Source organism: Cyprinodon variegatus, unplaced genomic scaffold (genome assembly GCF_000732505.1).
Source record: "Cyprinodon variegatus isolate N-32 unplaced genomic scaffold, C_variegatus-1.0 Scaffold220, whole genome shotgun sequence".
In the NCBI taxonomy this organism is placed as follows: Eukaryota; Metazoa; Chordata; class Actinopteri; order Cyprinodontiformes; family Cyprinodontidae; genus Cyprinodon; species Cyprinodon variegatus.
This window is the reverse complement of record NW_015150673.1, coordinates 503,940-515,571: the sequence shown is the minus strand read 5'-3', so window position 1 is coordinate 515,571 and position 11,632 is coordinate 503,940. Positions and strand designations below refer to the sequence as shown.

At 39.4% G+C, this 11,632-nt stretch overlaps 1 protein-coding gene across 1 annotated transcript in view; it reads right to left on the bottom strand.

Annotated features, from left to right (window-relative positions):
• Positions 1–14: 14 nt before the first annotated feature.
• nod2 (nucleotide binding oligomerization domain containing 2) overlaps positions 15–11,632 on the bottom strand; it is a 14,391-nt gene continuing 2,773 nt past the window's right edge. Inside the window, exons 4-11 of the mRNA XM_015380701.1 lie at positions 8,867–10,637; positions 5,032–5,115; positions 4,854–4,937; positions 4,655–4,738; positions 4,487–4,570; positions 4,173–4,256; positions 3,941–4,024; positions 15–137 (exon numbers count right to left, since the gene is read on the bottom strand). Coding sequence (XP_015236187.1) covers positions 65–137; positions 3,941–4,024; positions 4,173–4,256; positions 4,487–4,570; positions 4,655–4,738; positions 4,854–4,937; positions 5,032–5,115; positions 8,867–10,637 — 2,348 coding nt within the window. The 3' untranslated portion in view covers positions 15–64. The remainder of the gene's footprint in view (positions 138–3,940; positions 4,025–4,172; positions 4,257–4,486; positions 4,571–4,654; positions 4,739–4,853; positions 4,938–5,031; positions 5,116–8,866; positions 10,638–11,632) is intronic.

Below are 11,632 nucleotides of genomic sequence, written 5' to 3'. Positions count from 1 at the left end.
TATATATATATATATTGTTACAACAATGCAAAAAGCTATTTCCCAGAGTGACAGGATATCAAACTCAGAAAACCAGTCTTGATTCAGTCTTCTGCAGTTCTTCAACCTCTGCTGAACTGAGGTCATTATTTTTCAACCTGATCAGAAAAAGAGGAGAGTTGAATTAATGATCAACAAATTCAATTGAATTAAGTGTTTAAAGCCAGACTAAACTGGATTATTAAAGTTCTAAATGTTACTAACTCTTACATTATACTGGTATTTGATCTTATTTCTGTATGAATGGTCTTATACAGTAACTTCATTAATTTCTAGTACCCTACATTGCTTTTCACTGCATTCCATCATTCACCCATTCGTGCACACATTCCCACACTGATAATGGTAAGCTACATAGATAAGGTTGATAAGGTTGAATCTCTATTGATATATTACATTAGACAGACCCGCCCTACAACGGCGCCAATGAGCCTTCTAACTACCAATAGCAGGCACGGAGCATGAAGTGTCCCAATGACACAACAACAAAAGACACACAAACAAAGCAGGGACTCAAACTAGCAACCAGTTTGTTACAGGACAAATCCGTCCCTATTATTCCTTTCACCAGAGCCGCTGTTGCCCAAGTAATGCAGTAGAATGCTCCCCCAAACCACTCATGCTGGTTCAGTTTTTACAATTTTCCAGGTATCCACCCACACGCTTGGGTTAATTCTAATGACTAACCCTTTTGTCTTTTAATTACTTTTCCAAAAGTATTCACAGACTCCTAAAATCACTTCTATGGCCACATGCATAGAACATTTAGAACCCTCACAGGAATAAGATTTACTAATTGATCACATTTTTTGTTGATATAATTTATTAGGAACAAAATCAAATTAGCGACAAAGTGTTAGGTCAGTTCTAATCACAGAGGTGGTTCAATGAATAGAGAGGAAAATAGTTTTCAAAGGCTTTTTCTACTTTATGTAGAAAAGCTGCTAGACCACCAAATCCCATGCTGCCTTCAGATGAGTTCAAAAACAGTGCATAAAGATCTTAATAGAAGCCATTTCCAATGGACATCACCATCACCAAGTAACATGCAATGGATGGGCACTGATATAAAGGGTTTTGCTACTGGATTATAAAGCAGTAAGTTGAAACCTGTTCTCTAGAGTAATTAATTATCTCCCTCTGTGTGGTAATCCAGACTTGGTTTGGAAAATACCATTTGAACAGATTTATTTCAGACTGATTTTGATAAATGGATGTGCCCAGTTTCACTTAAAGAGCGCTCAATGCCTTAATCTACCAAAACATTAAGATAATTTTATGACCCTAACATTGTAGGAACAGTTTTGGGAATTCTCCCATCCTTATTCCAACATGACTGTGATAAAATACACAAAGCAAGGCAATAAAGACATAGGCTGCCAATACAATCAGTAAGCACTGTAGCCAAAAAAGAAGTGCATCAGTGGTAGCCATGATAGGTGTTGCCTTAATAGCATTTGTAAGGACGGAGGTAGGAAGCGGAAACAGGATGCTTCTTCAATTTATTTACCATAGGGACTTCCTGACAATCCTACTTGGTGCAAAGGAGCTATAACGATTGGCAAAATATTTTGAGAGACAGACCTTATAAGGACAGCCTTCCTAGCGGAAATGAATTAAGCTGGTGAAGATTCTCAGTCATCCAGGTCATAGTCATTCCAAAAAAAAGTTTAAAAAAAACGTCTGGACTTTGTTTTTCAAGTTTGAAGGCGTTTCGCTTCCCATCGAGGAAGCTTTCTTAATTCAAAAATGTCTGGAGTAGCGCTCGAGTTCCAGGCAATTAGAGTGGCCTAAACAACTTAATTTCTATCACTTTTTTAAACTTTTTTCGAATAGCAGAAATGAACAAAAAAAAAAAAAAACAACAAGTGTACTGCTTCAGGTGTAGTGTGTGTAATGCATGCAAAGGTACACACCATCATATATTTTGGATTGTGTGATGGAAAGCTTTTTTTTTTGTTTGGTTTTTTTTTTAGTTCTTTTTGGAAAGTTGTAGTCCTAATTGGACAAAGATCTTTCTACAATGTCTGCCTTTTAACTGTGCTACATGCCTACCATGGTTAACATGGGTAACAGGGAATTATAAGGGTTTTTTTTTCTGGAGAGGGAACCTGAGAAACGGCTACCAGATCCATGGAAGGCATGAGGCACACAAAAAGGATGAAATGCTTGTGTGTTTCCGTCCTATAATGGCAGATTCCGCAGAGCAGGCCAGAGTTCTTTTCCTACCCACAATAGTGTCTTTACCGTTGATTGTGCAAAAGGTGAAGGAACAGGGGCTAGGAACAGGGGATAGGAGGCAGGGGCTACAATTTCATGTATTCATAATCATTCTTGTGCTACAACTCTGGTCTAACCACAGCACTTTTAGGATGAATTAGAATATACACTCACCGGCCACTTTATTAGGTACACCTGTCCAACTGCTCGTTAACACTTAATTTCTAAGCAGCCAATCACATGGTGGCAACTCAGTGCATTTAGGCATGTAGACATGGTCAAGACAATCTCCTGCAGTTCAAACCGAGCATCAGTATGGGGAAGAAAGGTGATTTGAGTGACTTTGAACGTGGCATGATTGTTGGTGCCAGAAGGGCTGGTCTGAGTATTTCAGAAACTGCTGATCTACTGGGATTTTCACGCACAACCATCTCTAGGGTTTACAGAGAATGGTCCGAAAAAGAAAAAACATCCAGTGAGCAGCAGTTCTGTGGGTGGAAATGCCTTGTTGATGCCAGAGGTCAGAGGAGAATGGCCAGACTGGTTCGAGCTGATAGAAGGGCAACAGTGACTCAAATAACCACCCGTTACAACCAAGGTGGGCAGAAGAGCATCTCTGAACGCACAGTACGTCGAACTTTGAGGCAGATGGGCTACAGCAGCAGAAGACCACACCGGGTGCCACTCCTTTCAGCTAAGAACAGGAAACTGAGGCTACAATTTGCACAAGCTCATCGAAATTGGACAATAGAAGATTGGAAAAACGTTGCCTGGTCTGATGAGTCTCGATTTCTGCTGCGACATTCGGATGGTAGGGTCAGAATTTGGCGTCTACAACATGAAAGCATGGATCCATCCTGCCTTGTATCAACGGTTCAGGCTGGTGGTGGTGGTGTCATGGTGTGGGGAATATTTTCTTGGCACTCTTTGGGCCCCTTGGTACCAATTGAGCATCGTTGCAACGCCACAGCCTACCTGAGTATTGTTGCTGACCATGTCCATCCCTTTATGACCACAATGTACCCAACTTCTGATGGCTACTTTCAGCAGGATAATGCGCCATGTCATAAAGCTGGAATCATCTCAGACTGGTTTCTTGAACATGACAATGAGTTCACTGTACTCAAATGGCCTCCACAGTCACCAGATCTCAATCCAATAGAGCATCTTTGGGATGTGGTGGAACGGGCATCATGGATGTGCAGCCGACAAATCTGCGGCAACTGTGTGATGCCATCATGTCAATATGGACCAAACTCCCTGAGGAATGCTTCCAGCACCTTGTTGAATCTATGCCACCAAGAATTGAGGCAGTTCTGAAGGCAAAAGGGGGTCCAACCCGTTACTAGCATGGGGTACCTAATAAAGTGGCCGGTGAGTGTATACTGCAAAGCTAGGCCTTCAAGGCCTGACCTCAAAAATGCACCTCTGATCAAAAACACTCTTCTAAACATTATAAACAGCCTTTGCAGCGTAGTTAAAGCTGTTACAGCGGTAACAGATGAGCAAACTTCATAATAAACATAGAAAAAATATATAATACAGCGTTGTTAGTAGAGCAGTCAGTGTATTAAGAGTAGCAGTTGGTTTTCATACATAATTATGCTTTCACATTTTTGGTTGTAATATGATATATTTGTAAAAAAGTTCAAGGAAATGTTTTTGCAAGCAAATTACCTACCATACTGACTTGACATGATCATTGTGTTTCAAAGCTTGAGTCAGAGACTCCACTCCTGTTCTGGTTATGCAGTTCTCAGTCAACCTTACAAAGGAAATAAGAAAACTGCCTTTTTTAGTCATGCTGCAAGATTTATTCAAATGACAAAAAGAAAAAAAGAAAAAAAAGAACAGCTGGTTCATGCAAATGAAATCTACCTTTGTGAAGGTATGAAGACTCCCCTAAGACTTACCAGAGCTCCTCCAGCGATGTGCTGTTCCTGATGATGTTAGAGAGGGCAATGGCCCCTGCACTTCCAACACCATTGCCTACAAGGCTGCCAGAGTATGCATGTTCATGTTATTTTATATCATTGCTTTTACAGTATGTGAAAACAAGATCATAATGATGACAAAATGTGACTGATTTCTGAAATACTTAAAAAAAACAATAAAACAGTTGCAACGTATATGCCCTTATAACAGAAGCAGTCCTATCTAGTTTTATTTTCTACTCTGTCCAGGCTTATGGTACATTTTCTTTGCAAATGTTTAAAACAAATATTACCTGATCCAGACAATGGAATTGCTGTTCTGTAAAGCACTTGCAAGGGCCTTGGCTCCTTCATCTCCTATCTTATTGCCCCATAGCCTGAGAATACAAATTTATAACAATACTGTAAGCAACTGGGTAATACACAACAAACAAAATATTTTTGCACAAAACATGTTTTACCCTAAATACTGCAGTGAATTATTGAATTTCAGTCCTTCGGCCAGCTGCTTTGCTCCCTCTGCTGTAATATTGTTGTTACCCAGCCTGAAAGATATAAAATACTGTATTGTTCTGGTACCTTACACAGCCACCATGCATGATGTAAAATGTAACTATTTTCTCTATAGGGTTGTCACTTTTGATGATGGTGTGTTCTGACCTTAAGGACAGGAAATTTTGTTTGGTCTTTAGCAGGTAAGAAAAATGCTGTGTGCAAGCGTCAGTTAGCCTGTTGTTGAAGAGCCTGGACAAAATGAATAAAATATTATTGAAATTAAATGATAGCAATTTACCTGTGTGTTTATAATAAAGTTTGCAACGGTTGCAAATATACTTACGCAATTTTCCGGAAGTTGTCAAGGTGGATGACTTTATCGATCAATTTGCGGATGCTCTCGTCGGTAATGTTATTATTTCTGAGGCTAATAAATAAGAAACAAACATTTGCATATAAATATAACAAAAACATAAATTAAATACGGTATGTTACGTTTTTAATTTATACACTGAACAAATTGCTGAATGTAAAAAAACTAACTACAGGAAGAAATTTCAAAAAGGAAACTAAGCCTCATATACGTAAAAGTAAAATAATATAACCAATGATTCATGTGTAGTGGCAAGTGAACGCAAACAGTACTATTAGTTCTATGTATAATTTAAATTGCACTGATCAAGATCAAGATGCAGTATTATATTTTAATCAAACAATCCATTCAAAAGTATAAGTTATAATTTAATCTCTTAAAAAGCTTACGTGCCAGAGATGTCTATGGAATTGACAGTTGTTTTTTTTTTTAAACATGAAGGTTACAGTCTCTAAATACATAAGTATTTCACAGTGTTTGGAACATTATCATAACTCATATTTTTAAAACAGATGACTGCCTGGATGTGGCCAACTACAGGCTAATCTGTAAAATATGTGTTTGTAAATAGTAATAGAAAAGTGCATTTACAAATAAATCATACCACATTTAGATTCTATTCGATAAACATTGGGGCCTTTATAATTTGGCCTTCTCAAAACAAAGACCACAGATATCATCCTATTAAAGACCATCACATAGAAGCTGGACAGAAGGACAGAGGATTTCAAGAAGGCCTTTGACAGTAAAACATAACATCCTCATTAAATCACTGATTATTGTGAAGTGGATAAAGTCGTATTTAGAAAACAAAAAGCAGTGTGATCTGCTCAGTAGTGTCACCTTGAGCAGTGTTAATAACTATATGGGTGTTCCTCAGGGATAAACCTTGGGCCTCCTCTTATAAACTTGCATCATTAATTTCCTTAAAAGCCTGTCTATCTGCAACATGCCAATAGTATACTGAAAGGAGAATGTTTCCAATAATATCTGTACAAATACCCAGGCTAACCTGTTGGGTTTATATCTAAATGTGTTTGTTTTATCCAAATCACTAAACGAAGAACTTTATCCGACCAGAATCCACATTAACTGTGATTCAGCAATACAGATTCTTAGAAGCAATTATCGATTCTAAACTGTCCTTGAACCCTCATTTCAAGAAAATAACCGAAACGAAATTCATGTTGGACGCATTTTGGGAAATACAACATTATATAACAACCGTAGCAGCAAAAGCATATTTTAATTAATTAATTCATTCATTACGTCATACATTTGCTATTATTTTTTCTCTTTTTATATGTTTTGATACAATGTATCTTGCCTACTGCTGTTGCCTTTGTTATAATATGTTTTTTTTCTTGAGAGTGGCTTTGCCTGCCCTGCCAACATCAACCTGCCCTGGAACTGCAAATGAAAATTTGCGTACATGGCTAGAGGTATGGGGCTAAATTTGGGCCATAAAAAAGTTTTTTTCAAAAGAGAAACATTTACATCTGGACTTTTTGAACTCATGTTAATTAATATGAACTGTCCTATATCAAATAAATAAATAAAATACCTAAAACTAACCTATAAACTTTAATAAGCTGTTGGATACTATCATTAATAGATACGAGGTGCAATAACAAAACAAACAACACAGAAGCTCCCCACTTTTCGAAGGGATATTGTCAACAATTTCTCTTTTTAACTGCCTGAACCTGATAACTGCATTCATATATGTTTTATAATTGGTGTATTATTACCTCCACTAATAATCAGACGCATATTCAAAAGCAAACAAATTTAGATTAGTCTATACACAAAGTTTGTCAACTGTTTGCAAATTGCAATTACTGTACAGTCTGTCATCTTGAGAGTAGAGTGATAGAATAATACTAAAGCATGGAATATCGCACATGCAGGCAGTTCAGTGTGATTGAGAGGCAGTGGCGAGGATCGTTTGTAGACTAACACAACAAAGTTAGTTTGCACCACTGCGGCACAGTACAGCACCATGCACATGCAGCACAAGACTCTCCAATAAAGGAGAAAAGACTTAGAAGTCAATGAAACCATAGATATTATAAAATAAAATAAAATAAAAACATTGGGCAAGCCTTCCCCAGGTGGAAGGAGTTAAAAATGAGGAAGATTTAAAAGGAAGGCTGAAGTTATCAATTTTTTCGTTCAGTTATATGAGATAGGGTTGCTCGCTACTATAGAAAACAGTAGATCCCACAAACATACAGCAATCTTGTTGGTACAGAATTGCAGGTTTTTCTCTGGTTAAGTAGATTACAAAGCCGCAATGAAAGCTGTCAGTTCTTTGCCGTGACAACCACAGACACTGTAAACAATGTCACTGCCTTGTCTGTGTAGTTGCATTTTTTTCCCTTGATATGTAATGTTTTTTTTATTATTATTTTGTTTTTATGACATACTAAGTTTGGGTAAAGAGAGGGAAAAGTTGAAAAAACTAGCTAACTACCTGGCCAGCAGCTAAATAAAAAGTTTATTGACACTACGGCAGTGTCACTATCCAATCTGTAGCAGAAGCAGGATCCATGCAATCAGCTAATTTGTGCATATGCAAGCAAATATTTATCCAGGTTTCTATAAGTAATGTATTTAAGGTACTGAAAGTACTTATTTCTATCGTTAAATCACCAAATACTAAAATTGCTTGTTTGACATCATCATCAGACATGCTCAGAGAAGTCCGGTAAAATATGATTACACCGTGTTTATCTGCATTACAACAAAAGGCAAACATAAAACTCAGAAAGACTGTATTTCTGTATAAATCCAAAGCTGTCCTGAAGAAGCGTAGGATCCCAGTTTTGGGACAGATCGGGCACAGATGAGTGACGCAACAGAAAGGATTTGAACGCATTAATTTTACCAGAAAATAAATTGTTAACTTTTTACACATAGCATATTAGTATGCTTATTATTGCTAGGGAGGGAAAACAATTATTTTGGTCCTTTTTGATAAAGTACAATCGAGGGCGACCCAGATGGTTTTCTTATCGGCATGCACAATGAGCTGATGGATCGTGCTACCAGTACGAACCAGGTAGCAACAGGCAGCATTGATTAGCAACAGCATGAAGCCCAATGATAGCAGATGAAAGAGACTACAGCAAGAGATAATTTTAGCAAAGGAAATTTTTTCTTTAGAACTCCAGCAGAAAGACATACTGGAGATGTTTTGTCAAGGCATTGACGCACTGAGGTATAGCGTATGAGTGAAATACCCCCTTTTCACTGCTAGATGACAGTAATTCTTTCACAAGATCCCTTTAAAACCAGTTAAGCTACTGTTAGTGAGAAAACCAACCATTCCAGAATGAATTCTAAAAGTATTGATCATTTCAATTATGCAACAGGGTACAGCAAGAAGAGCGAGAGGCAGTTTTTGGAGTTATGCAGCTCGAAACAAAAGGGGTGAGGTCTAGAATTAGTCAGTATTCCCCATGCAGTATGCTAATGTTCGTCTAAACTCTGTTGCTACCCTAAAGTATTTAAGTCTTTGAAAAACAAACAAAGTTTTTGTGTACCATGCATAGCATATTATCTGCATTAGAGTCTGCTGCCTGATATTTCTTGGATTAGTTGGACAGTGAAAAACCATCTGTAGTCTCCATTTGCCTCCTGAGGGATGATCAGAAGCCTTATATTGCTGTAGATCAGATTCTGAATGATGGATCAGAAAAGTCTAAGATAATATGGGATTATTCTGACATTTAGCTGTGCCAATAAAGCTATTATCTAGTCAAACTCTTAAAGCAAAGAGGCGTTCAGATGTTGGACTTACTACAAAGAGTTACAAACGTGCATGCAGGGAAGAAGCTGCTCCACTCCAACATCGCCCACGGAGTTGTTGTCCAGCTGGATTCCTACAGGATTCTTTAGGTGTTGGAGCACAAAAGCAAGTGCTGTGCACTCCACAGGGCCAATGTTACAGTATGTCAGTTTCAAGTGGTCAACTTCTAACTTACTCATGGCATCTTTAGCAATCCTGGTCTCCTGCATCTCATAGATGCATTTAATGAGCCAGACAAATTCTGGCATAGCATGCATACTCTTCTTCTCCCCCTGCACAGGTTGAGGGATCGACTTGAAATGTTGCTGCATGCCTTTTGAAAGGCATTTCGCTGCTTGTTTGGCCTTCTTCTCCAGCAAAACACTTGAACTGCAATGAAACCAGAGCTTTCGATACCTCTGGGACAGGAGTCCAGAAGCAAAGGTGGCTGTGATTTGCAGATTTGGGGATTCTGCTGTGGTAGAATGGTCCTCTGAAATAGTCTGTTCATTAGCGCAAGGCAGATAGAAACATGCACTACTGAGGCTTCTTTTCTTCATTTCATGCAGTTCAAAGAGCTTAGGGATAACTGAGCGGCCAGTGTTACTTGATAAAATAGTATAGATAGCGGCAAAGAAGCATTGCATTGTGATGTGAAGAAATTCATAGCATATGCTGTGGACCAGGGACATGTTTTTGGTTTGAATGAGAAAGCCCATGCAGATATCAGACTCAGTGAGGCTGCATGTTTCCAAGTCTGTGACTGAAAAGACATAACTGGAATTTAATATTCCCTCTAAGGCGAGCTGGCCAAGACGCAAGACTGTCCCAAGGTTCTGCTGCAGCCAGTTTACCCCAACAGCTCCCTTAAAGGTGCTGTGGTGCTGGAAAAAGTGTTGTAAGATCATCAGGTAAACATCAGTAACTGTTTGAGGACTTCCCTCTCCACATCCAAGCAGCTCCTTGTGACACTGTGAGACTATCCAGCAGAGAACTGGAATGTGGCAAAGTCCAAGTAAAGCTGTGTTTGCCTGTAGAGACTCCAAGACCTTAGCAGCCTCATTGGGATCATTGTGATGTTTTCTCACAAAGCAGTTAATGCCAGAAGGTGAGAAGCCTTTCAGATGTACCTCTTTCTGTAAGTGTTTTTTCAAACCAGGCCCCACTGCTTCTGGACGACTGGTAACAACTTTTCTCACCCCTTTCATTAGAGAACCCTGGATTAAGTTGAATAATAGTACATGAACAGGTGCCTGCTGGTTGGGGCAGCAAATTATATGTTCATCCACCAAGTTCTGCTTAAGCTCATCTAGACCATCAAAGGTAAAGAGGACAAGATGAGGGTGATCCAGAATGAACTGGAAGATCTCCTCCTGCTCTCTGTCTGGCCAGCAGCAGTGCTGAAAAAGTAGCTCCTTCACTGACAGATCCCTCTGCTCTGAGTTCAACCTGCGACAGCTGAATGGAAACAGCAGGACAAAGTTCTGAAGGCCAACTCCTTGAGCCCAGAGAAGGTGCAGCCTCTGCAGCCAGGTGCTCTTTCCACTCCCCGCCTCTCCAGATACCAGCACTGTGTCTGCATCTTCATTTACTGTTCCAACAGGACCAAATATGTCCTCAAAATCAAAGGATTTGTAGTCATCACCACTGCTGTTCGGTAGCTCTAGGTGGAGATCAGTGTAGATGTCATCTAATGGCATATGGCTGGTCCCTCCATAAGTACTGAGGAAGCGAGACTGTGCTGACACAGAGCGGCTCAGCTTCTTGCGGTACTTTACAAACTCTGAGGGGCAAGAAGACAATACAAAAAACAATAAATAAAAACCAACAAAACTTGTTGTGCTGCTTGTAAAAGATGAAAAATTGATTATCAACCTGGGTAGTTCTGTACTAATATTGGCTAAGCCTATGAAAAGAGCAATGACTCCAACCGCTACACAATGAGGCATTATAGTTTGTGAATGCACCGAGGAAGTGTTGCCTCAAATTCTGGAGACATACTGTGTGGTGAAATGTTTTGCCATAAAAACCATTGTTACATTAGGAGGAAATCTCAAGGTACTTAGAGATTCACTTCCATACAGAAAGCCCATATTCTTATCTTTAGGTAACACAGAGTACATGTCAGATTTAATAATACTACTTATACTTGAGCGATAGTATCTAGGTGTTACTTTATTGTATGTCTAGTACAATGTCCGTTGGTTGTGCTGTTCTTTTTACATCTCTTTGCAGGTGATGAAGCAGACTGAAAGTGTTTTAGCATTATTTCCCTTTTATCTCATCTTTTCTCCTTTTTTTTTCTGTTTTTCCTTTCCTGTTCTACCTACATTGCAATGTCCATATAATCTGGAAAACTTCCTGCATAATTAGAATAAAGCAATTCCATCCATTCATCCATTTTCCTACATGCTTATCCCAAGTGGGGTCACAGGGGGTGCTGATACCTATCTTCAGCTGTCTACGGGCGAGAGGCGGGGTACACCCTGGACAGGTTGCCAGTCCTTCGCAGGGCAACACAGAGACAAACAAACAACCATTCACGCACACCCTCACACCTAAGGCTACTTTAGAGAAGCCAATTAACCTAACAGTCATGTTTTTGGACTGTGGGAGGGAGTACCCGGAGAGAACCCACGCATGCTCAGGGAAAACATGCAAACTCCATGCTGAAAGACCCCGGGCCGGGAATCGAACCCAGAACCTTTTGCTGCAAGGCAGCAGTGCCATAGCCTGGGTGCCATTCCGAACTTAGTCCCGCCCACAAAGTTTGAGGTC